Source organism: Esox lucius, chromosome 11 (assembly GCF_011004845.1).
Source record: "Esox lucius isolate fEsoLuc1 chromosome 11, fEsoLuc1.pri, whole genome shotgun sequence".
Lineage (NCBI taxonomy): Eukaryota > Metazoa > Chordata > Actinopteri > Esociformes > Esocidae > Esox > Esox lucius.
In genome coordinates this window covers 22,382,448-22,404,722 of record NC_047579.1, presented here as the reverse complement: position 1 = coordinate 22,404,722, position 22,275 = coordinate 22,382,448, and the positions used below count along the sequence as shown (strand labels likewise).

The window sequence follows — 22,275 nt, the reverse complement described above, 5'->3', positions numbered from 1 at the left end:
TTGCACTATTTGCCTGAGTCTTTCGCAGAGTAGTGAATCTTTACTTCTGAAAGACTCATCCTCTCTGGGATGCTCTTTTTATACCCAATCATGTTACTGACCAGTTGCCAATTAACCTAATTTATTGAGAGATTTTCCATCAGGTTCTTTTTTTGTATTACACAACTTTTCCAGTCTTTTGTTGCCCCGGGCCCAGCTTTTTTGAAAGCGTTGCAGGCATCAAAGGAACTATAAACATTTTCAGTTTCAACATTTGATATCTTGTCTTTGTACTGTTTTCTATTTAATATAGGGTTTAAAGGATTTGCACATCATTGCATTTTGTTTTTATTTCCATTTTACACAACGCCCAAACTTTTGTGGAACAAGGTTGTAGAATAGGCATTGACTGTGTACTGTATCACAATGAGCTTAGAGTAGTAAGGCTATAGGTAGTGTGATGTGTCACTGACATTTAAAATGTATGATTGGCTGAATCACTAACCCTTCCCTGATTGGTTGTCTTTGCAGGTGGGGCGGGCTGCAGCCATGCTGTCCCTGGATGAGCCACTGGACTTGAAACTGCCCCGAGGGCGGGTAAACAGGGCTGCGCGGTCGCCGCCCACCCTTTCCCCCATCCATGCCAAACGGGCCCGGCAGCTCCGCATGGCCGACGATGGCACTGCCGTCATCGTGCCTGCATCCCCTGCCTCACCCCACACAGGTGGGTAGCGTGGCCCAGCCAGCAACTCTAACGGAGCCGGGCCGTCTGACCAGGCTTTTGACCATGCACTCTGACCCCCTCCTTCCACAGGTGTGCCCGTGGTCCCCCAGGAGAGGCCAGAAATTCCCCCCACGCCCCCAGCCGTGGATCTCAGCATGTCCCCCTCCTCCCGACACACCTCCAGTTCCCCAGAGACAGCCAATGGAAACGGGGTCTCCCACCACATCCTCGCAGGGGTGAGTGGGAATCACCCGGCAGTACAGGCACTTCTGAATTGTCGTGTGTGTGTGTGTGTGTGTGTGTGGGGTAGATGCAAAGAGAGCGAGGGAAGGTGGAGAGAGGGGCTGGGGGTAGGTCCTTTCAGTCAGTCCAAGCTGATAGAGCACCACCACCCTAGTACCCTCTCTCCAGCCTTAACCAGAGAAAACCACGAGACACGACACCAATGAGTCAGGAACGCTGTGAGAACAACACACACACACACTCACAGAGGCAGTTTATACTACGTCACAGGGTAATATGTACACTGGGGTCTTACAGGATTAGCAGGACAGCCTAATCTGTTCTGAGATAACTGTTCTGGGGGTGTTGGGGGGGCACAATCTTTTGGCTGTCTGTAGGCATGTCAGTAATGTCTGGGACAAATCTCATAAGAGCTCATTTCCAGTTAGCTGTGCGTCTGCGTTCATCAGTGTGTGTGATGTGCGACTCTGTGAGTTTGTGTGCCCGCGCCTGTGCGTGTGTTTGTTTGTGTGCTTGTTTGCGTGTGTGTGTGTGTGTGTGTGTGTCTATGTTGGCGGACGTGCTTGTCTAGAACTCGGAGGGAGGCTGATAAGCTGAATAGACTGCAGCCAGGGGCTCTCAATTCAATTGGGAGAGAATTGAATTAGACTGCGTGAGGTCTGTTGGCTGTACCTTGCTGTAAATCGGATTAAATACACACACAGACGCACACACCCACAACGCGCACACACCCACAACGCGCACACACCCACAACGCGCACACACCCACAACGCGCACACACCCATAACATGCACACACCCACAACATGCACACACCCACAACGCGCACACACCCACAACGCGCACACACCCACAACGCGCACACACCCACAACGCGCACACACCCACAACGCGCACACACCCACAACGCGCACACACCCACAACGCACACACCCACAACATGCACGCACCCATAACGTGCACACCCACAACACACACACCCCAAACGTACACACCCACAATGTACACACCCACACCCATACCACACACACCCACAACACGCCCTCACACATACCTACAACAGACACACACACACACACACACACGTGATGCCAATGAGGCCGCTGGGTGTCAGTGAGAGAGAGGTGGTTGTTGCGAGAAACAACTGGATTCCCTCATGAGGAGTGTGTCAGAGCTGCCCGGTGTCTCTCATGCTCCCACAGCCTGCTGAGTCAGAGACACAGGACACAGCCATGATGCTGTCCGACCCCATCCACTCACATCACCGCCGGCCTTCACAGCCACCCATCAGATGTCAGTGGAAGGAGACGGGGACAAATGGCCAGGAGGGACCGTAGGTCTGCTGAGTGGTGTAGCCAAGGGAACGTACGACGCGCGTGTGTGTGTGTGTTTAATGGGGACAGATCATAACCTTTAATCCTCTTGGTTCAGGAGTCAGCTCACATCCGTTACGTGGATAGCGGCGCCTCCTCGCAAGCCTTCCAGTTCTTTGTGCCGATTGGTGCTGGGGGCGGACTCCACCTGCCATCTTCCATGTTCATTGGCCAGCCCGGCGACAAGCGGGCGTCTCCCGATCTCTCAGCGGATGAACAGCTGGCCTGCCGTTGGAGGAAGGTGAGTTGCAGGATGGGATGTTTTAGCCTGGGCCCAAGTCTGGTTTGTGCTGTTTAGACCGGGAGTTGCTAGACAAACAGATCTTGGAGATCAGGCTACGTCAGGTCGTGAGCTTAGAATTATAAGGTTCCATCTGCGTTCAACATGATTCAGAGACATTGAGCATCAAAGATTCCATATCCCTGTTCGCAAAGGTTTTACACAGTATAACACTTTTTACCACTATTTGTCTCTTTTACTCTCTCTTTACTAGTCTCATTGTTGTTATCTCTCCTGATGTATGTGTCCATGCTTCATGATCATCATCTGAGCCTTCTCTGTTATCTATTTTATAGTCACAATATCTACAAAAACAGTTAGCTACTATAGCAAGTCTACTAAGTGCTTTTTATAGCTGGCCCTGTTATTGATACATGGACATAATGACTGCACTGCTGAACACAATTAAAAGCTCTAAAAAGTATCTAGATTTGTTAGCTAGTTAACTAGTTTGGTAACTAGTGTGCTGACGATATCATTAGTTAGTTACTATGAAGCCAGCTAGCTGTACATCTACACTCACCTAAAGGATTATTAGGAACACCTGTTCAATTTAACATGAATGCAATTATCTAATCAACCAATCACATGGCAGTTGCTTCAATGCATTTAGGGGTGTGGTCCTGGTCAAGACAATCTCCTCAACTCCAAACTGAATGTCAGAATGGGAAAGAAAGGTGATTTAAGCAATTTTGAGCGTGGTTGTTGGTGCCAGACGGGCCGGTCTGAATATTTCACAATTTGCTCAGTTACTGGGATTTTCACGCGCAACCATTTCAAGGGTTTACAAAGAATGGTGTGAAAAGGGAAAAACATCCAGTATGCGGCAGTCCTGTGGGCGAAAATGCCTTGTTGATGCTAGAGGTCAGAGGAGAATGAGCCGACTGATTCAAGCTGATAGAAGAGCAACTTTGACTGAAATAACCACTCGTTACAACCGAGGTATGCAGCAAAACATTTGTGAAGCCACAACACGCACAACCTTGAGGCGGATTGGCTACAACAGCAGAAGACCCCACCGGGTACCACTCATCTCCACTACAAATAGGAAAAAGAGGCTACAATTTGCACAAGCTCACCAAAATTGGAGAGTTGAAGACTGGAAGAATGTTGCCTGGTCTGATGAGTCTCGATTTCTGTTGAGACATTCAGATGGTAGATTCAGAATTTGGCGTAAACAGAATGAGAACATGGATCCATCCATGCCTTGTTACCACTGTGTAGGCTGGTTGTGGTGGTGTAATGGTGTGGGGGATGTTTTCTTGGCACACTTTAGGCCCCTTAGTGCCAATTGGGCATTGTTTAAATGCCATGGCCTACCTGAGCATTGTTTCTGACCATGTCCATCCCTTTATGACCACCATGTACCCATCCTCTGATGGCTACTTCCAGCAGGATAATGCACCATGTTACAAAGCTCGAAAAATTTCAAATTGGTTTCTTGAACATGACAATGAGTTCACTGTACTGAAATGGCCCCCACAGTCACCAGATCTCAACCCAATAGAGCATCTTTGGGATGTGGTGGAACGGGAGCTTCGTGCCCTGGATGTGCATCCCACAAATCTCCATCAACTGCAAGATGCTATCCTATCAATATGGGCCAAAATTTCTAAAGAATGCTTTTAGCACCTTGTTGAATCAATGCCACGTAGAATTAAGGCAGTTCTGAAGGCGAAAGGGGGTCAAACACAGTATTAGTATGGTGTTCCTGATAATCCTTTAGGTGAGTGTAGTTGGTAGATGGATAGTTAAGGCGATTAAAAGTTTACTTAGCTTGCTATCGTTAACTTGCCACTTTGCATCTTGATGTGGAGCTAGTTGGCTAGCTATATTCACCGTAGCTAACCGGACCGTGTACATTTGCTAGTGAGTTAGGACCAGGTAGTTAACGGAGGTTAGCTTGCAAGCTAGTGGGTTAGCGATCTAATTTATCTATAATCTTTACATACTCTTAACAAACCGCAATATAGCTAACTAATATGCTTCAACTTACGCTTCACTACTGCTTACTCTTTTTAACAAATCATCAATAAAGTCATTCAATGTTAGGTTTCTAATGGTATTGTTAAATTTGCGAACTATCCCAAGTCAACTAGCTAACACACAAACTAGCCCAGCTAAACATACATGGCTAAAAGATGGATTTTGATTGGAACTCCCGTATTCAGTGAGGCTTTTGATTGGATCACAGATAGAAACTTATAACTCCAATGTGGTATGCCTTTTTGGAGATAGAACCTTTTTTATTTTGTGAATTACTGTAAAAAATTAAAATAACACCACACAGATGTTAATAAACATCCAATAATCCAGTATATGTAAATATATATATTTTTTTACTAAAATGTCAGATGGAACCTCATAATTTTATGCTCAGAACCTCCTCCAACCCTGACTCACTCTCCCTCCTCCGTCTGTCCAGTGTCACCTCCTCTTCGACTGCCTACAGGACCTGGTGGACCATGTCAACGACTTCCATGTCAAACCTGAGAAGGATTCTGGGTACTGCTGCCACTGGGACGGCTGTGCTCGCAAGGGGCGGGGCTTCAATGCCAGGTGAGATTGCTAAGGCCTGCCCAGGAGGGTACAATACACACCCGTGCAGGGAGAAATTGTCTTGTAGAACAGTTTTGACTGTCTGTCACGTAGACTATGCGGTTCTGTTCATTATATTTCTTTCAGAAACGAAATGTCGTTACCTCTGAATACGGTGCAGACTGTGATGTGTTAAGAGTAAGTGTGTGTATTGTCCACAGATACAAAATGCTGATCCACATTCGTACCCACACCAATGAGAAGCCTCACCGCTGCCCCACATGCAACAAGAGCTTCTCTCGCCTGGAGAACCTCAAGATACACAACCGCTCACACACAGGTTGGTCTCTCTGTCACACACTGATCTGCTGGCACGGAGTCTCTCCCTTCACCCTTCACACACACACACACACACACACAGGTCAAAGACACAAGCATGCAGGCAGCATGTACACACACACACACACGTTCACCGAACCTCTGTGCAGACTCAAAGAGGAACTCACCGTGAACTCACACATTTTCCTGGGTGCTTGAATAAAATGAGTGACTTGTATTTTGTCATCAGGAGAGAAGCCCTACATCTGTCCATACGAGGGGTGTAACAAGCGCTACTCCAACTCCAGTGACCGCTTCAAGCACACGCGAACCCACTACGTCGACAAGCCCTACTATTGCAAGATGGCCGGATGCCTGAAGCGCTACACGGACCCCAGCTCCCTCCGCAAGCACATCAAGGCCCACGGCCACTTTGTCGCCCAGGAGCAAAGCTCTCCGGGCGGACTGGGCTCACTGCTCAAGGGGGGTCCGCCGGTGGCGGGAATTGGCGGCGGGCGGGGCAAGCTGGGGGAGTCAGAGCTGAGCTACCTCAGCGGGGCCCACATCATCATCCCTAGTGCCGCTGCCTCTCTCCTCGGGGGCCACGCCCTGCAGGGCCTGGGCGGGTCCATCTCCCTGTCCCCGCTGAGTCCCCTCAGCCCACGTCCGCTGGATCTGAGTGCGCTGGGGGGCCCCAGTTCACCTTCCCCCACCTCCATCCTGTCCTTCAGTGGCTCTCCCCTGAGCCTGGCCACCAAGTCATCCCTGGGGCTGTCCTCGTCCTTCCCCTCCGCCGCCCTGGGGCTCAGCCCTGCTGTGGTGCCCGTGTCCCTGGGAGGATCCGTGGGCTCGCCCTCGCTGGAACGCAGGCCCCACCACCACCACGGCCACCGGCGCAAGGGGAAAACTGCGGGGGAGGAAGGGGAGGACGAGCTGCACTCCGGGGGGGTGCTGAACCTCTCCACGGGGGCGTCCCACGACCCCCTGTCCTGGGTGGTCATCCCTCCTGGCACAGTGGTGCTCAAGCCAGCTGTGGTCAACTGACACAAACACACACATTCCGGAAGAGCTCAGGGGTGGGAGAGGGTGGGGTCAGAGGTCAGAGGTTGGCCCGCTGCACGGAGAGAAGCTGAGAAAAGTTGAAAGAGAGACAGGTTAAAAACAAAGTAAACTTTAAAACTCCACACTTCCGTGAATTGGCTCTGACAAGAAAAAAGAGGTGTCTTTTCACTTGGGTAGCGGCAAATTGTAGGACCAACAGACACTCCTTTGAAAAGCACATTTCAATCATGCTGTTTTCTTTCTATTTTATGACTTGACTAAAGAGAATGCAACAGGGGCCCTCCGCCTCGGTTTCTCTCTTCCTTGGTCCTCTTTCATGGTCTTGGTATGTGCTCTGTGTCCTTGCTCAAGCTCTGCTTCCTTGGTATGTATTTATAATGTTCTTATTGATAGTGTGCTCTGTGGCCCAGCAGCAAGGTAGACACGCAAATGGAACAGTAGGACGCGCTCGCCGCTGGGCTAGCAACACACAATACTATTCCGCTGCTTTAAAAGCTACATGAACTACGTCGTACAGGGTGCTGTAAACACAAACTTCCTGTTTCATCTGGAAGTGATGTCCAACTGACTTAGATCGAGGTTACAGATTAATGCAGAGTGTGCAACCCCTCTTAGCACGGTAGGGCAGGCTCTATTGGATAGAGTGTATGTCAATCAGAGGGCCATCTGGTAGGGCAGGCTCTATTGGATAGAGTGTATGTCAATCAGAGGGCCATCCGGTAGGGCAGGCTCTATTGGATAGAGTGTATGTCAATCAGAGGGCCATCTGGTAGGGCAGGCTCTATTGGATAGAGTGTATGTCAATCAGAGGGCCATCTGGTAGGGCAGGCTCTATTGGATAGAGTGTATGTCAATCAGAGGGCCATCTGGTAGGGCAGGCTCTATTGGATAGAGTGTATGTCAATCAGAGGGCCATCCGGTAGGGCAGGCTCTATTGGATAGAGTGTATGTCAATCAGAGGGCCATCCGGTAGGGCAGGCTCTATTGGATAGAGTGTATGTCAATCAGAGGGCCATCCGCAGATGCGCACATGCCATTTGACGATGTTTACTTCATTCAGAATAACATCTAGCCACAGGAACACAAGCACAGCACCCGTTTAATCAGTCTCTAAACCACAGCACTGATAGTGTAACCAGCTATAGTGTTGTAACCTCACGACTGCTGCTAAACATCTTAAAGACTCACTTAAAATGTACCAGAAACTATAAACATTAGCACTTTGACTATTTTTGACAATCTTTTCCCGGTTCGGGGAGGGTGAGGAAAGTGGGCCGTCCCAATCCACAAGGCGGTGTGTTGCAGGCTTGCTGACTATGGGCTTGTGTGAGGGTGCAGAGCAACTAAGGTCTTATGAAGCAGACAAATGGTTTAATATAACCAAGCATATTACCAATATTCACTTTGTCTCTTTTTTTTCTTCTTAACATTGGTGTTGTCTTGCACCGCCTGGTGGAACGGTGAAGCACTACACCAAGTCGGCCTCTCCGCCACATTCTACAGGCCACGTCCTTTATCATGTTTTATTGTCCCAAACAACTCCACTTCGAATGGCCACAGTGAGGAGGGTAATGAGGAACAAACGCCAAGTGTTTAAGTCACACAGTATTTATAACCAGCTGTTCAAAACATCTGGCTGGCCCGGGAGTAGAACATCCTGATCGGACCTGGACCCATGTCCACAAAGCAACTCAGTGAAAACTGGTAGTCTTCCTGCACATTGGGGTAAAAATAAAAGCACTGCATGAAGCCTCATTAGTCACAGCAATTAAGTCAGTGATTCCTTTACCTTGGGAGTTGGAACAGAGGAATTATTTGATATTTCTATTTTTGGTCAACCTGTTAACACATACACATTCAAGGCTGTCTCTTGCATGTTGGAAGATCATTTCACTCTGCTAAATTTGTGTGCCTAAACCCTTGTAACCACTGAGCTAATTAAATAATCAGATTATAATAATATATAATAATAGTTAGTGAACCTCATGACCTACGGTTTTGATTACAATATCACACTGGCATGTTGTTAGATGCCTACATTGGAAATACATTGGGCAATTCTGCACCTGGCTAGGTTAACTTCTGAGGTCAGTAAATAAAAAAGAATTTGCAGTCACTTTTGGCAAAAATCTAGTAGAATGTTGTGACAAATTTTACTTTTGTCACTTGATTTTTGATCTTGCTCCAAATTCTTCTGGGCAGTGTTTTATCCTAAAACCTACTATAAGCTGGGAGTAAAAAAAACAACAACAACAACAACAACAGATTAACAGGATTCCTGAGATGCTTTGTAGATGCTAGGCCAGGGTTCTCATGGAGTTTGTTGTCAGGTGTCGTTTTAGAATGGATCTGTTATACACTGAAGGCTGATTCCCACTGTGACTCCGCATTCAGGGACCATCATCTATGGTGTCAGATCCAGGCCTTCTTTCTGTTCTGCATGGCCCTAAAGTGTGTGAATCAGACTTTACTGCTACATAGTGAGGAACAGGCTGACAGTAGAACTTGCCAAACTTCAGTCATCTTAAGAACTGGGGTTGGTTCACCAAATTTTTTTTAACAATGTAGGTCCTCATGGACTGATGCAGTAACTGCACTTAGCAGACAGTTACACGCCCATGGATTTGTAACACCCGAATATTAGAGGGTTACTGCCATTTAGTATGTGTGGCAATGGAAGAATGTTGGCCTTCATCTTCATTCCTTGGTTTTCCCTAAATTTACACTCAGGCTTGAAAGGGACACCTTTTTTCTGTGGACCCTGGGTCCTGCCGTGCTCTCGTAAAAGAGATATTATGTATGTAGAATGTTGAGCGGACCACTTTCTGGGGTATATGAGGGCAGGTGAGAGGAGGGGAGGAGGGAAGCATCTTAAACACAAGGAACATTCCCTGAAGAGACTTAAATACATAGCCCTTCACCTCTCTTCTTTCTTTATGGATCTTACAAAACCATTTTCCAGGATGGTCTGTCCATTGTTTGGAGAGTAATCACAAATATTGCATTTTTTGTAAGTCATTTATTTTGTTTTGTTGTCATGGATGTTCAGACGAGACATTTTCTGATGTTGAAGTTGCTCAATTTGTTTCATGCTTCTTGCAAAGGCTGCGCTGTACCTCAGCTTTCTCCTTGAACTGAACTGGGAAGTGGGGGGAGGGGGCTGGAAAGGGGGATAGTCAGTCCATGTCATGACGGAACACTACTGAATGTTTTAAAACAGTATGTAATGGATAACAGGAATGAGCACGTGTGAGCAGAGGACATATCAAAACAGTCCCTGTTTCCGTCAGTCCGTTTGGTGCCTAATGAGGACGGCCCCAGTGAGAGTTGTTTATATTATTTAAATTATTAAGGTACCACACAATGGTGAGATTAAAAAAATGATTTCTTTGAAATGATTGTGCTCAGTCGGAACAATCACAGTTATTAAACAATTGCTGAATCGCTAGAGAGCATGTCCACTACGCTACCATGTAGTCCAAGGCATGAATTTAAGTGACCCTGGTGGCCTACAGCCTAACAGCGATATAGACAAGACACAACAACCTACAGCTATAGAAAAGACACAGCAACTAACAGCTATATAGACTAGACATAACTAACAGCGATATATAGAATAGACACAACAACTAACAGCTATATAGACAAGACACAACAACTAACAGCTATATAGACAAGACACAACAATCCCACAGATGGAACCGAACATCTGACCTGAAAAACAAACCTTGGGCGAGGCAGATGAGGAAAACCTCATGACAAAATCAACTGAACAATCTACAATCTGAGCATCTAAAATGGTGGCTGCCTAGAGAGAAGTGTGAGGCTGGATGGATGGAGGAGTGAATGGAGGAGTGAATGAACAGAGGTGTGTGTGTTAGTGAGAGTGTGTGTGTGAGGAGTGAAGGGAGAGGGTTAGCCGTGTCTGTGGCGTGAGGGTCCCTCCGTCTGCCCACGCCGCCCTCACCCGGGCCTCTCGTCTCTGAAGTCAGTGCCCGCCCCGTCTTTCTCCCCTTCCTGCCCGATGTGTGGCAGTGGCTCGCACGAGTGCCAGCCAGCAGCGAAACTAGGCCACTGAACTCTGTCTGCCCTCTAACCCCCCCCACCCCCACCCCCTTAATCATACCAAAAAGGCTAAACTCACTACTCGCAAAGCTTTTCACCATGTGCATGCACATACACAAAATATATATACAGTATATTATATATTGTATAATCCTCTTTATCAAAATATGCTTCAGGATCTTTCAGGAGTGGGTCAGAGTAAATCGCTGTGCCATGTTGCGACAGAAGCTGCAGTGCTATCTCTGGCAGACCATGGGAGGATTTATGCTGCGCAGATTCACTGCATATTTCTATTTATTCCTCAGCCCCACTCTTAATCACTGCTAGTACGCACACGCACACGCACAGAGCCTTGTGCTCACACAATTGAGTAATCTGCACCTTCTCCACCACATAGCTGGGCAGCCCATACCGGTTGAGCCGGTTCAGTATAGAACCAGCTGCATCACTGGGCTCTTAAACAGGCCTTCAGGGCTCATATATAGTAAGCTTGTGTGCATGGCCATGACAGCCGGATATTAGGGCCACCAACCTACAACTGAATCCCAGGCTGTATAGTGTGATAATGAAATGCTGCAGTTCCATCCATCTTTAGTGGCAGCTTTTTACATGGCTCCTCAGGCCAGCATGGTAGGACCACCTCAGTGTCGGACTAACTGTGTGCTGTCCAAGTCAGATGACGTCACTCGTAACAGGTGTTAAGTAGGCTAGGTTTCCCTGGCAACAGTGGAATCCTCAGACATGACTGTCCTCCCCCGACCAATCCCCTCCATCCTTTTATGCCTACACCCCCCCACCCCATCCAGTGTCTCTTGCTCACTGAAGCCAGAGACAGCGTGTTCTGGTAGCCCATCTCAGATCTGTTTGTGCAGCCTTGCCTGTTCATGACAATTACACAAATGCATCTGGAGCCGGGCTAGTGTTCTAGGCTGCTGTGCGGAGAAAGCTGAATTTGACACAGAACCAATTCTAGGTTCCACATCTTTTAATATTAAAAATAAGCTGTTTGAATTATTAACCCTTTGGTCGCATTTTGTCGTGCCGTGACCTGGACTTAAGTCCCACCTAGGAGTGTTAATATTATAGTGATAGGCAAATGGCCAAAAGTTGTAATTGGAAAATGACAATGACAATTCATTCTCAATGGGTAAATATAGTTGTTTAATTTGTTATTTTTGGGGACCAAGAGCAGTAGCAATAACTTCAGTGTTGGATGGAAATCTTTTAAAAACTGTCTTGAATCATGATCTTCGGGATTCCTGAAAACCTGCTCCGTCCACCCCCTATCCTTCTCATTTGGAAAACAAGCGGTACTTTCCTTAAAGGGTTTCATAAAAAATCTAATTGAATTTTATCCATAATTAAGCTATGTAAATAGTGAATAACAAAACACAGCAAGTGCTTGACGCCGGCACTAAATTGTGTCAGCTAGCTATGTCAGTTTCACTTACAAGGCATTGACAGAAGTGCCACAATGGTGCGCAAAGGGTTAATGCAAGACTAAAGCCACACCAGGCTTGTATCCAAGTTATTTTTTTGCACATTTTGTGAGATATTTTAAATGTCAGTATTTTTTTTCAAGTGCCTTTTATTATAGGTGAAAATATAGAAGATATATGAGTATGAAAATGAAATATATATGAATATATATTTTTTTCCTGGGATCATGTTTTTGAGGTTCTTTAACATGCATCATTTGTAGTTGTAAAAGTCTCCAATTGGTACAACATAGCTGTGTGCTCCTGTTTTAGAGGAATTTTATTACGATATTGATAACGATGTCAATGGAGAAAAAAAGGAATAAATTGTTTGTCAGATTTGATACAATTTTGTTGGACAATATTTTTGGGGTTCCACATACAGTGTTGCATCACACCTCCTTTATAATGTCTAGAGATAATTCCATAAAAACAAGTGCATATTTGCCTTTTCAAAATGTACTAGTTTTGCCCACTAATTTCTTTAACAAGAGAAGCCACATTAACACATTCTAGTGCTAAGTGATTCCTAATTTGAGATTGTTTTTGTTCAGTTATATATATAAAAAAAGTATGCTTTTAAATGTATTTTGTATAACACACATAACTATGATAACATAATTTGTTAGTTTGGTTGTTCCCTGACAAAAACTTAAATTCAGTTAAATCTAGTACAATGCTTAACATCCATAATGGTTGTAACCTTCCATTTCATTTTATTTAACTTTGTGATCTTTATCTGATTAGTAGCAGTCAGCCACTCACTAGACTCACTGTCTGTGATGCCCTTAGCTAAACTAGTAATACTAGCTAACACAGCTGGCTAACCATAGAGGCTAGTTACATAATACTACAGCACTGCAGTCTGACAATTATTTTATTAGTAGATAATACTTTTAACCACTACAACTATGAAGAGCTAAAGCTACTTTATCATAACTGTGTGAAGTTGGCAGAAGACGTGAATTATAAGAACAGTGTGCTTCACTTAAAACAAACGTTCCCTCCCGAACCCAACAAGATCATACTGTGTTATTTCATGTTAAAACATTTGAAATAGTGTAGAGCCATGGTCCAGCTTAACCTTGCATTTCCATGTACTTATGCAGCCCCCCGCAAGATCAGGGTTCAGTACCATCTCTACCAGTCATCAGTCTCCTCCATCTGATTCCCTATGTCTCTCACTAGAAAATAAATACTAAGTATATTTTATGTTATAATTGCTCAGCAAAATTTCAATGGGAAACAATTAACCCTGGCCAAGGGCATGTTGGATAGGCACAACAACCATTAGCCTTTTGAAACAGCAGAGAATAAGCAGTCTGTGGCAGGTGCGGGGTGAGGAGGTATTCCAGTCTCTGGCCAAGGCCAGATCACCCTCTATCCATCTCTATGGGTATTCTCCAATCTCTTCATTGGTAGACTATTGGATAGTACCTTCTGGTAATTGCTCTAAGATGGTGGACAACTCCAGCTTGGTGAAGCAATGTAAGCCAACACAAAACATGATGAGGACAGTTAAAATGGGGAAACATTTGAAGAGGACTCATAACCCCAGAATGTTGTAGTCAATAAATGATGTAGGACAGAGGTACTGAATCAGCAGTGCAGCATAGTGGTCAAGAGCTTTGGGCCAGCAAAATGACAATAATTCTGTCTCTCAACAAGACAGTATCACAGATGTAAATAAGAAAGTTCTTAGCACACTAAAATGGTAAAAATAACAGTTAACAAAAAAAGTCCACCTTCACTAGAAGGACTCCCAGCCCAAACATTCACCAATTTTGATGCAGGCCCGGACAGACAACTGGTTTTCAAGGTAAGCCAACTCTGGAACAGATCAAATACATGGAACGGATGGGAGTCCCAGATGAGAGGGTGTAGAAGGCTTTGATATTGCCAGACCCATGCGCACAAATCAATGGCAGAGATGACACCCACAAAATTAAAGACACTCATTATCCAGCTCTGCAATGGACACAGTTCTAGTACACCTCCTTCCTTAATCAACCACACACAAAAAAAATAAGAGCTTGAGCAGATAGTGGTTATATACACAGAACATTAACTATGAATAACTATGCGCTTACAGTACATACATTTATTTGGGATAATGTGACAATATCTTTGCTTTGATAAACAACCGTTCACCACAGGTAATAACAATACTATACGATACTTGCCATTGTACCTTTCATAGTACTTTAGATAACGTATTTTCTCTAGAGTACTGGTTCATTGCCAAATGGCCTTTCTGCAATAAAAATAATATAAAAATGTATTTATTGCAGAGTGGCTGATTGGTAGTAGGAAACAACATTCAGATTCTCATAAATACATGACATTTGAATTTCAACAAATTAAAAAACAAAAACATTTAGCTGTTAGTGAGGCATGTTTTATTTTGAGGCCTAAACTCAGAGACCAGTACCTCAGCTAAAGGCTCTCACTGTCATGAACCACACAGTGGCATTTTGAATTAGATAGAGTACTTCCACGCTAGAAAAGGGCTTTCTTCCAGTAAAAAGTCTAAGGTGACAACATGAATGAGCATTTGCGTTTACATTGTCAAATACTAAATGGGCCCAATTCAGAGGACTCCCTTTCTAGTCACTATGAATCAAATCAGCTCTAAAAATGATCTGATGGTGAAAAAACTGACTGGACTCTGGAGAATGACTGAGAAGAAAGATCCTATTGGGCTGCCTGCTTCTGTTTGGTGCCTATTGAGGACAAGCCTGATGTTTCACAGAACCATAAACAGAGACATCGATTGCAAAAGGACAAGGCATTCAATGGGGATATAATTTACAGTGGATTGGGTAGGTTGGGTGTGGAGGGGTGTTCATGTTCCTGCAGTCTGCTTCTGTTCTGGCGGGGGTTTGGGTTTATCGTCCTGTGACTGAATACAGAGCTCCTCCTCTAGACGCTCCTTTGCTCGCACCACCTTGAAAAAGACACACATGGGACAGGCGTGAGGCTGTGTATTAGTACAATGACAGCTTGCATGCAGTCCCTCTGCTTCTCGGACTTGTTGCGACTAGCCAATATCATTATACTAAATTCAATTATCACGCTGGCTCTGTGCAAGCCTGAGCAAGATTGGCACAAAGCTCTTAGCAAGCCTTAAAGGTGCAGTCCAGTAACCTACGCACCCATATTTTAAAGTGATTGGTAACAAATCAATATTTTGACAAGCGCCGGTATAATCGCATCTAATTTATGACACTCAAATCCCAGGGGCTTTACATCTGGTATTGCAAAATGATTCAGCACTGTCCTGGGATGGTGTCAGATAAGGTAGGCTTGACAACAATTTCCGTAAGGGCTGAGAGACTGCAAGCTTAATGGTAATGTAGATGATGGCAGGTGCTGGTTATGCAAGCAGTGTAATAAAAGAAGCAGAACAAGCAGTCTCCATTTGACTCTTCCAAGCCTGCTAGGAGTTGCTTTGAGGCTTGAATTGAGTACAGTGGACGAGCAATTGGAATAGGAGCAAAAACAGTGGGCATAAAACCCAAACAGGGCTGACCGGAAAAACTGTGGCGTGGTGGAATTTTCCGCAACAATTTTTTCCATCTACCCAACCACATTAATTTAGTTTAGAATAGTAGTGTTAAAAAATAGGGACAGTGTTGTTGTTATTTTAAACCAATTTGCACATTTTCATTGGCCTTCATATTGGAATACTACTGTGTCTTCACCATCCAGCGTCACACTAATTGCAGGTTGCCCGTAGCACAGCACACAAAGCTAAAACGTTACACACCTCCCACTTGATAGTTTAATACAGGTGTTTACAGAAGGGAAGGAAAGAAGGAATGGCTCTTTTTCTCTGCCTCTAGTAAGCACTGACTGGCATAGAGAAGGCACAATATAAAACAATTACCCTCACCTTTGACTGGCATAGAGAAGGCACGATATAAAACAATTACCCTCACCTTTGACTGGCATAGAGAAGGCACGATATAAAACAATTATCCTCACCTTTGACTGTAGATAGAAGGAGCCACCCGCCGTCTTGTCATTGACTTTAAAAAGGTGCTCGTATTTCTAGAGACAGAAACATAAATAGAATCGACGACCGATTTGTTATACAACCCCAGTTTCCAAAAAAGTTTGGATGCTGCGTAAAATGCGAATAAGGTGCATGTTCATCACTGTGTTGCATCACCTTTTCTTTTAACAATACTCTGTGAGCGTTTGGGAACTGAGGAGACCCATTGTTGCTGTTTTTAAAGTGACATGTATACCCATTCTTGCTTGATTTCAGCTGCTCAACAGTTCGAGGTCTCCTTTGTCATATTTTCTTTTCATAACACATCAAAGGTTTTCAATGGGTGACATGTCTGAACTGCATGCAGGCCAGTTTAGCACTTGGACTCTTTTACTCTAGTGCCATGCTGTTGTAATATGGGCAGAATGTGGTTTGGCATGGTCTTGTTGAAATAAGCAAGGCCTTTCCAGAAAAAGACATAATCTGGATGGCAGAATGTTGCTCCAAAACCTCTATATTGTTCGGCATTAATGGTGCCTTCTCTACAATGTGCATGTAGGTGGGTGTTTACCGCTTGGATCTCCTCAGGGCTGAGAGTGGAGACATTGAGGATCTGCTGTGCCTCCTGTAAGCTCATCCCAGTGATACTGGAGGTTGCTGCCGACTGCTGGCCAGCACGGCCCCTGGCCTCCGCTGCAGCTTGACTGGCTACAGACATTGAAAGGATTGATAAACTTCTGAAGCAAAAGAAAATAGCTAACATACAGTCGGTAAGCCTGAGAGTGAGAGACGTGCGTTCCAAGAGACTACTTGTTCACATTCATGTTTTCACTGATGAGGAACATACCTGCATATTCTTGGCGCAACGCACGCGCAAACGCCCGTCCTACCACCTGCGTGCCCATTACAATGATCTGTGCAAGATATCTTGCCTACACAAAAACAAGAGTGAGAACAATATACCTTATGTACACAGAACGTTACTGTCTGGTCTGGACCAAGAAGGCCCTTCTAGCACTAGATCAGAACTGTCCGATGACCTAAAGAACGAATGGCGACTGATATAAACCAAATGCCAGTTCCCCATATTTATCTCCAACGTATCTTAGCATTTAGACCAGGTTACTTTCAAGTAAAAGAGAAAACAGTCAACAATGTGAACAAGACATGGGCATACATACCGATTTGCAGTAAGTCAAACGTATTTCATATTATTACGAGCGACCGGCCAAATGTTGACTAACTGGTTTAATGCACGTGCACCAGTAACAAGCAGCAGTTAGACACAATTCAGAAGAGAGCGCATTTAACCGTTTGCTTCAAAATCACAATGAGCCACCTTCCTATCTAAAAAATGTAATAAGGCAACAACGAAAAATCATACATGGTTACATAAGTTGACATCCAAAAATGGGCAGTATGCTAATGTCAACTGGTTATGCCTACTGAGTTGAGCGAAGGACAACCAGCGTCACGCGTCCACAAATTCCCTCAACATAACACAGCCAAGGACAACAATATATCTCACCATTTTATTTATCCACGTCTGTCTTCTTTCCGATTATGTATAATACAAAACAAGAGGCCACATAATACATAGGCGCACGGCGCTTTCACATGTACACCACCAAGGTCGCGGACAGTTGAAAGTTCAAGGTTCAAATTCGAAACAAAGATATTCGAGCTTGAGAAAGATCCACACGTTAGCTCGCTGACTATTTTAAAATACCGGCTACTAGTGGATGGATGTTTAAACTGCACCCATTTACAGTGTGCCGCTCACCATCTTGAAATAATATTGTTTAGTAACACTCAATTTTCTTTAAGATCAGTATAACACCCTCAAAACATGTTTTAATTATGGCCTTTGCAATTGCATTAATGTTGAACGTGTACTGCATTAAACACTGACGTTTGTTTAATGTGTTAATGTGGAGGGCAGAGACAAATTTCTGTCATTATAGACTGTGGTTTCAATTACTGACATGCCCTTAATTGTTTTTCCCTCCTGTGCATGTGAACTGTAAAGGTGAACTCTGAACTGTTTAAGTAGCCAATCAGATAAGTTTGGGAGGGGTTGAGACAATCACATTGGACTAGGGAGGGGAGATGTGATTAAGATGAGTGGGAAAGGGAAACAGGACTGACCGGCTGTGGAGAGAAAAGTTTGTATTTGAAAGAAGTATTGAAAGTATTCAGACCCTTTCACTTTCTCCACGTTTTGTTGTGTCTTCATTTTTAATTATTTTTATCCATAAATCTACACACAATACCACATGACAATTTTTTGAAGTTTATGTCAATATATTAAAAATCGAAAACGGAAATAGCTCATGTAGAAAAATACTCCGACCTGCAGAAGAGCCTTTGGAAGTGATCACGGCTTCTCTTCTAAGGTTTGCCTCTAGCTGCTTTGCAGACCTGGATTGCAACAGTTTCTCCCATTCTTCCTAGTCAATCCATTCAGTTGGTAGGAATTGATGGGGTGCATCAGTAAAACATAATTTCTCGTTCTTCCATACGTCAATCCTGACCAGTCCCCCAGTCACTGCCAGTGGGACCTGCATGATGCTACCACCAACACGCTTCATGGAAGGGATGGTGTTCTCAGGATGATGAGCAGTGTAAAGCTTGTGCCTAAAATAACACAAGAAAACTCTATTTGGTCTCATCAGACCATAGAATCTTCTTCTACTTGGTCTCAGAGTCTCTCACATGACTTCTGGCTAACTACAGCTGAGATTTGATGTGAGTTGCATTTTTGTGTGCCACTCTCCCACCAAGGTGACATTTCTGAGACACTGTGCCCTGTACCAGGTCAGCCATTGAATACTAACTTTTTCTTTAGAGCTTTCACTTTTTTTTTTAGTTGGAACAATTTTACAATTAAAGATTATACTTCACTTATATTTGAACTGTACGATTTTGGTAATCTTTACCAAGGGGGACAATAATTCCCGAAAGGCACTGAACGTTGTCTAAGACTATCCACATTATTTAACCAAGTAAAATTGTGGTTATTTGTAAATGTGTGTACATTTCAAGTGATTTGTATTACGAACAAAGGAATGGCATACGTGAGAGATTCAAAAAGTTGTTTATTGCAAGGCAGCATGAACATTCTCACAAAACTGTATTCATAAAATGGACAGAAAGAACAAAAATGCATTATTCAAAGTATTAACTAGCAGGAGTGATAATATCCCAAAGACATTAAAGAGATTGCAGGCACAAAACGCATGATACACTGTCACAGACACCAACTATATCTAGGCACTAGAGTCAAATCATGGATGGGTGCAAACTGACTACCATGCAATGTTGGTTGGTGGTTTTGTATTCAGTCTTTCTATCATTGTAAACAACGCGATTGGTTTGATCAGACTTGGATTAGCCTAGTAACAGTAATGCTGGATTAGCCCTGATTGGATAGCTGACCATGGTGATTGTACCATTAATACTGTAAGTCCCGAAAAAAAGAGAATAATTGTTTATTACAGAATTAAATGAACATAGAATAAAATAATGATCTCCTTTAGCCAGGAATGCTTGAATAACAGTCTTAGGACAAAATCTTAAAGGTAGACTCAGTGAAATGACATCAGTCAATTTCCCCAACTGTTTAACCGCAATGCACAACTTCATCATTGTTTTAGTCCCTGGGCTATGCACGGGCACTGTGTGTCTCTCTATGAGACGGAAGTCTTGGATCTTGCATCTCAATACCTACGATTCCCTTTTGCGGCAATATCATTTTGCAAAGTATACCTTTAAATGTCTGAGGTACAGAGTTTCCAGTTTTACATTCTATCAAAAAAGAAACAAATACCGCTCTGCATCATATTTCAACCTCAAAGAGACACTCCTAGAAATCTCATAGATGTTTCAGCTTTTCAAAACATGACAACCACCCACCTGTACAAACACCACCCACATTTAAGAGTCCCCCCAAAAGAAGCACATTCCGAATGCTTTAAAGGATCTCCCAAGATCAGCTTTCGTAGTAAACAAGTCCTGTCTATCGGCTGGCTGTCAACAATCAGGCTTCAAATGACCATGACATAGCTGTGGTACCAGTCTACCAGCTATCATCGTCTTTCTCACTGGCCACTAAATTAATCTAAACAACAACACAATACTGTAAATGTACCCTGTTCTACCATGTCTGGGATGTTTATCTGTGTGCTTTTTAAGGAAAACAAGCAGTAACATCCGCAGCCTGAGGGAGCTGGAGGTAAGACTTGGATATCCAGTTACAGTGGTTGAGGTTGAGGTGTGTTTAGGTAGGTGTGTGTCTGTATAGGAATGCATAGGAGATGGTGAAAAGGGAAGACTATAGAAAATGTATTGAAGAGCCTGTGTTTTGAGTTTCACATACTATATTTAAAAGGTTACAGAGTAGGGTTTATATTAGCCCACGGGAAAGCAAGCTGTGGTCCCTTGTTCGGTAGACAAAGGTGTAAGGTTAGTTGTGGAGACATGCAAACACACAGGTGTCCATTCAGTGGGTACAGATTACTCTCTAACCAAGGAGGAATGGGAGCAACTTACAGCACAATTACACTGTAGGGGTCAAAGGTAACAAAAAGGAAAAGCTGCCTTTCACCACAGATCTAGGAGCAGATGCCCAACATCTAATAGCCATAACCGTTATACTACTCTGGGGAAAACCTATCTGATACTGAATCCGTCAATGGCGAGAGGCAACATCTCAGTCAGAGAGGATGATATGGGTATAAGAGAGGTAGGGTCGCAAAAGTTTGGCCACTTTTGTCAAAATCCCCAGGGAAATAAGCAGGAAAACCAAGAGTTATTTCTGGAGAAAACGAAAAGTTGCCAGAATTGTGCAACCCAAAAGGAGGTAATATGCTAGGTGTTTGAGAGATGTCATAAACAGTTGGCACACAGGAATGGCAAGATTCAGTCCAGCAGAGTCTTTGGGAACTGGCTCTCTGACTGGTTCACAAGGCAACACACAGCCTAGTCATCCTGAAATACATAAAAGTATGGGTAAGTGTGTGTGTGTGTGTGTGTTTGTGTGTGTGTGTGTGTGTGTTCAAGGGCTCAGCAGTTTGCGTGGGTGTGACTCAAAGGTTCCCTTACCCACTCGTCCTCGTCGACGCCCTGGAAGGACTCCTGTGGTAGAGGGTTCTCCTCCATGTTCCCCAACTTGCCTATCATGGCACTCAGCAGCTGCAGCACAGGAACACCACAGTCACCCACTGCTAAGTGCTAGTTCTGGGCATGCGTAAGCTGACGAGATACATTGTCTGATAACCATAAGAGCTAGACAGCTTCTCCTTCAGCTTCTCATTATTCAACTCTACTTGTTCACTGTGGGCTTTGGGTAATACTCACACACATATATACAGAAGGGGGACAAATTAAAGGAAAAACCTGAATAAATGAGTGGAGTGACATTAACAAACAGCAGATGCTTCCATACAGGTGCCCTGCAGGACACCATTAACTACCACTCATGCTCTGTGGCGTGAAAATGCTCCAAATCGATTTAGGATCAAGGGATCTAAGTGTCCGTGCTCTCAACCCATCATCAGAACACCAAATAAGGGAATCTCTTTCAGAAGAATGGCGTTCCATCCCTCTGGCTGGGTTGTAGAGACTCGTAGAATCTATGCATTGAAGCTGTTCTGGTGTCTCGGGGTGGCCCAATGCCCTACTGAGACACGTAATGTTGTTTTTTCCTTTCATTGGTAATTCATCTGTGTTTTACTAAACCGTTACACTTAACCAGAACCCTGAGCTATCAAACACAGACACATCTATAGACGCACAGACATACAGTCCTCCTAGGGACACATCCTTAGGCGCCAGCACGCGGACACACCTCGTCTTTCTTCTGCTCATCGGTCTTCTCCTCCAGGTAGTGGGAAGAAGGGAGGTACTTTCTGACTTGGACCTCCTTAGGCGCCTCACTCACTGAGAGGACAGACAGAAATGGTGAAACTGAGACGGGCCTCCTGAGAAGGCTGAAACACAAGGCGCTGAGCCGTCACATTATCAGGTGAAGGCTAGGCCAAACAGGTTGTTGGTCCAGCATTTGTTTTCTGTGTGGAAATAATCTCTGGTAAAGTGAACTCCCACACTGGCACTTCTGTCACTTTTTGGAATTAAAGCAACGGCCACTTCCACTGCAGACCAAAAACATGTTATAATGGACAGAAAGGCTAAGGGAGAAATATCTAACAATCACAGTA

General features: G+C 44.4%; 2 protein-coding genes across 6 annotated transcripts in view; one reads left to right on the top strand and one right to left on the bottom strand.

The window, feature by feature from the left end:
- glis2b (GLIS family zinc finger 2b) overlaps positions 1 to 12,388 on the top strand; it is a 49,973-nt gene extending 37,585 nt beyond the window's left edge. For 2 of the 3 annotated variants that reach the window (XM_010889434.5, XM_020050938.3), the window contains exons 2-7: positions 511 to 703; positions 794 to 939; positions 2,378 to 2,560; positions 5,025 to 5,158; positions 5,359 to 5,477; positions 5,706 to 12,388. In XM_010889434.5, the coding sequence (XP_010887736.1) occupies positions 529 to 703; positions 794 to 939; positions 2,378 to 2,560; positions 5,025 to 5,158; positions 5,359 to 5,477; positions 5,706 to 6,499 (1,551 nt within the window). In that variant the 5' untranslated portion in view covers positions 511 to 528 and the 3' untranslated portion in view covers positions 6,500 to 12,388. Of the gene's footprint in view, positions 1 to 510; positions 704 to 793; positions 940 to 1,904; positions 2,280 to 2,377; positions 2,561 to 5,024; positions 5,159 to 5,358; positions 5,478 to 5,705 lie in introns of those variants that run through there. The other variant, XM_010889435.5, reaches the window with a different exon arrangement.
- Positions 12,389 to 12,919: 531 nt separating this feature from the next.
- LOC105008474 (mitochondrial import inner membrane translocase subunit TIM16) overlaps positions 12,920 to 22,275 on the bottom strand; it is a 164,027-nt gene continuing 154,671 nt past the window's right edge. Inside the window, exons 25-30 of one of the 3 annotated variants that reach the window (XM_013135784.4) lie at positions 21,906 to 21,997; positions 21,161 to 21,250; positions 16,905 to 16,989; positions 16,629 to 16,765; positions 16,048 to 16,113; positions 12,920 to 15,007 (exon numbers count right to left, since the gene is read on the bottom strand). In XM_013135784.4, the coding sequence (XP_012991238.2) occupies positions 14,906 to 15,007; positions 16,048 to 16,113; positions 16,629 to 16,765; positions 16,905 to 16,989; positions 21,161 to 21,250; positions 21,906 to 21,997 (572 nt within the window). In that variant the 3' untranslated portion in view covers positions 12,920 to 14,905. Of the gene's footprint in view, positions 15,008 to 16,047; positions 16,114 to 16,628; positions 16,766 to 16,904; positions 16,990 to 17,585; positions 17,725 to 19,135; positions 21,047 to 21,160; positions 21,251 to 21,905; positions 21,998 to 22,275 lie in introns of those variants that run through there. The other 2 variants (XM_010889433.5, XM_013135783.3) reach the window with 2 other exon arrangements.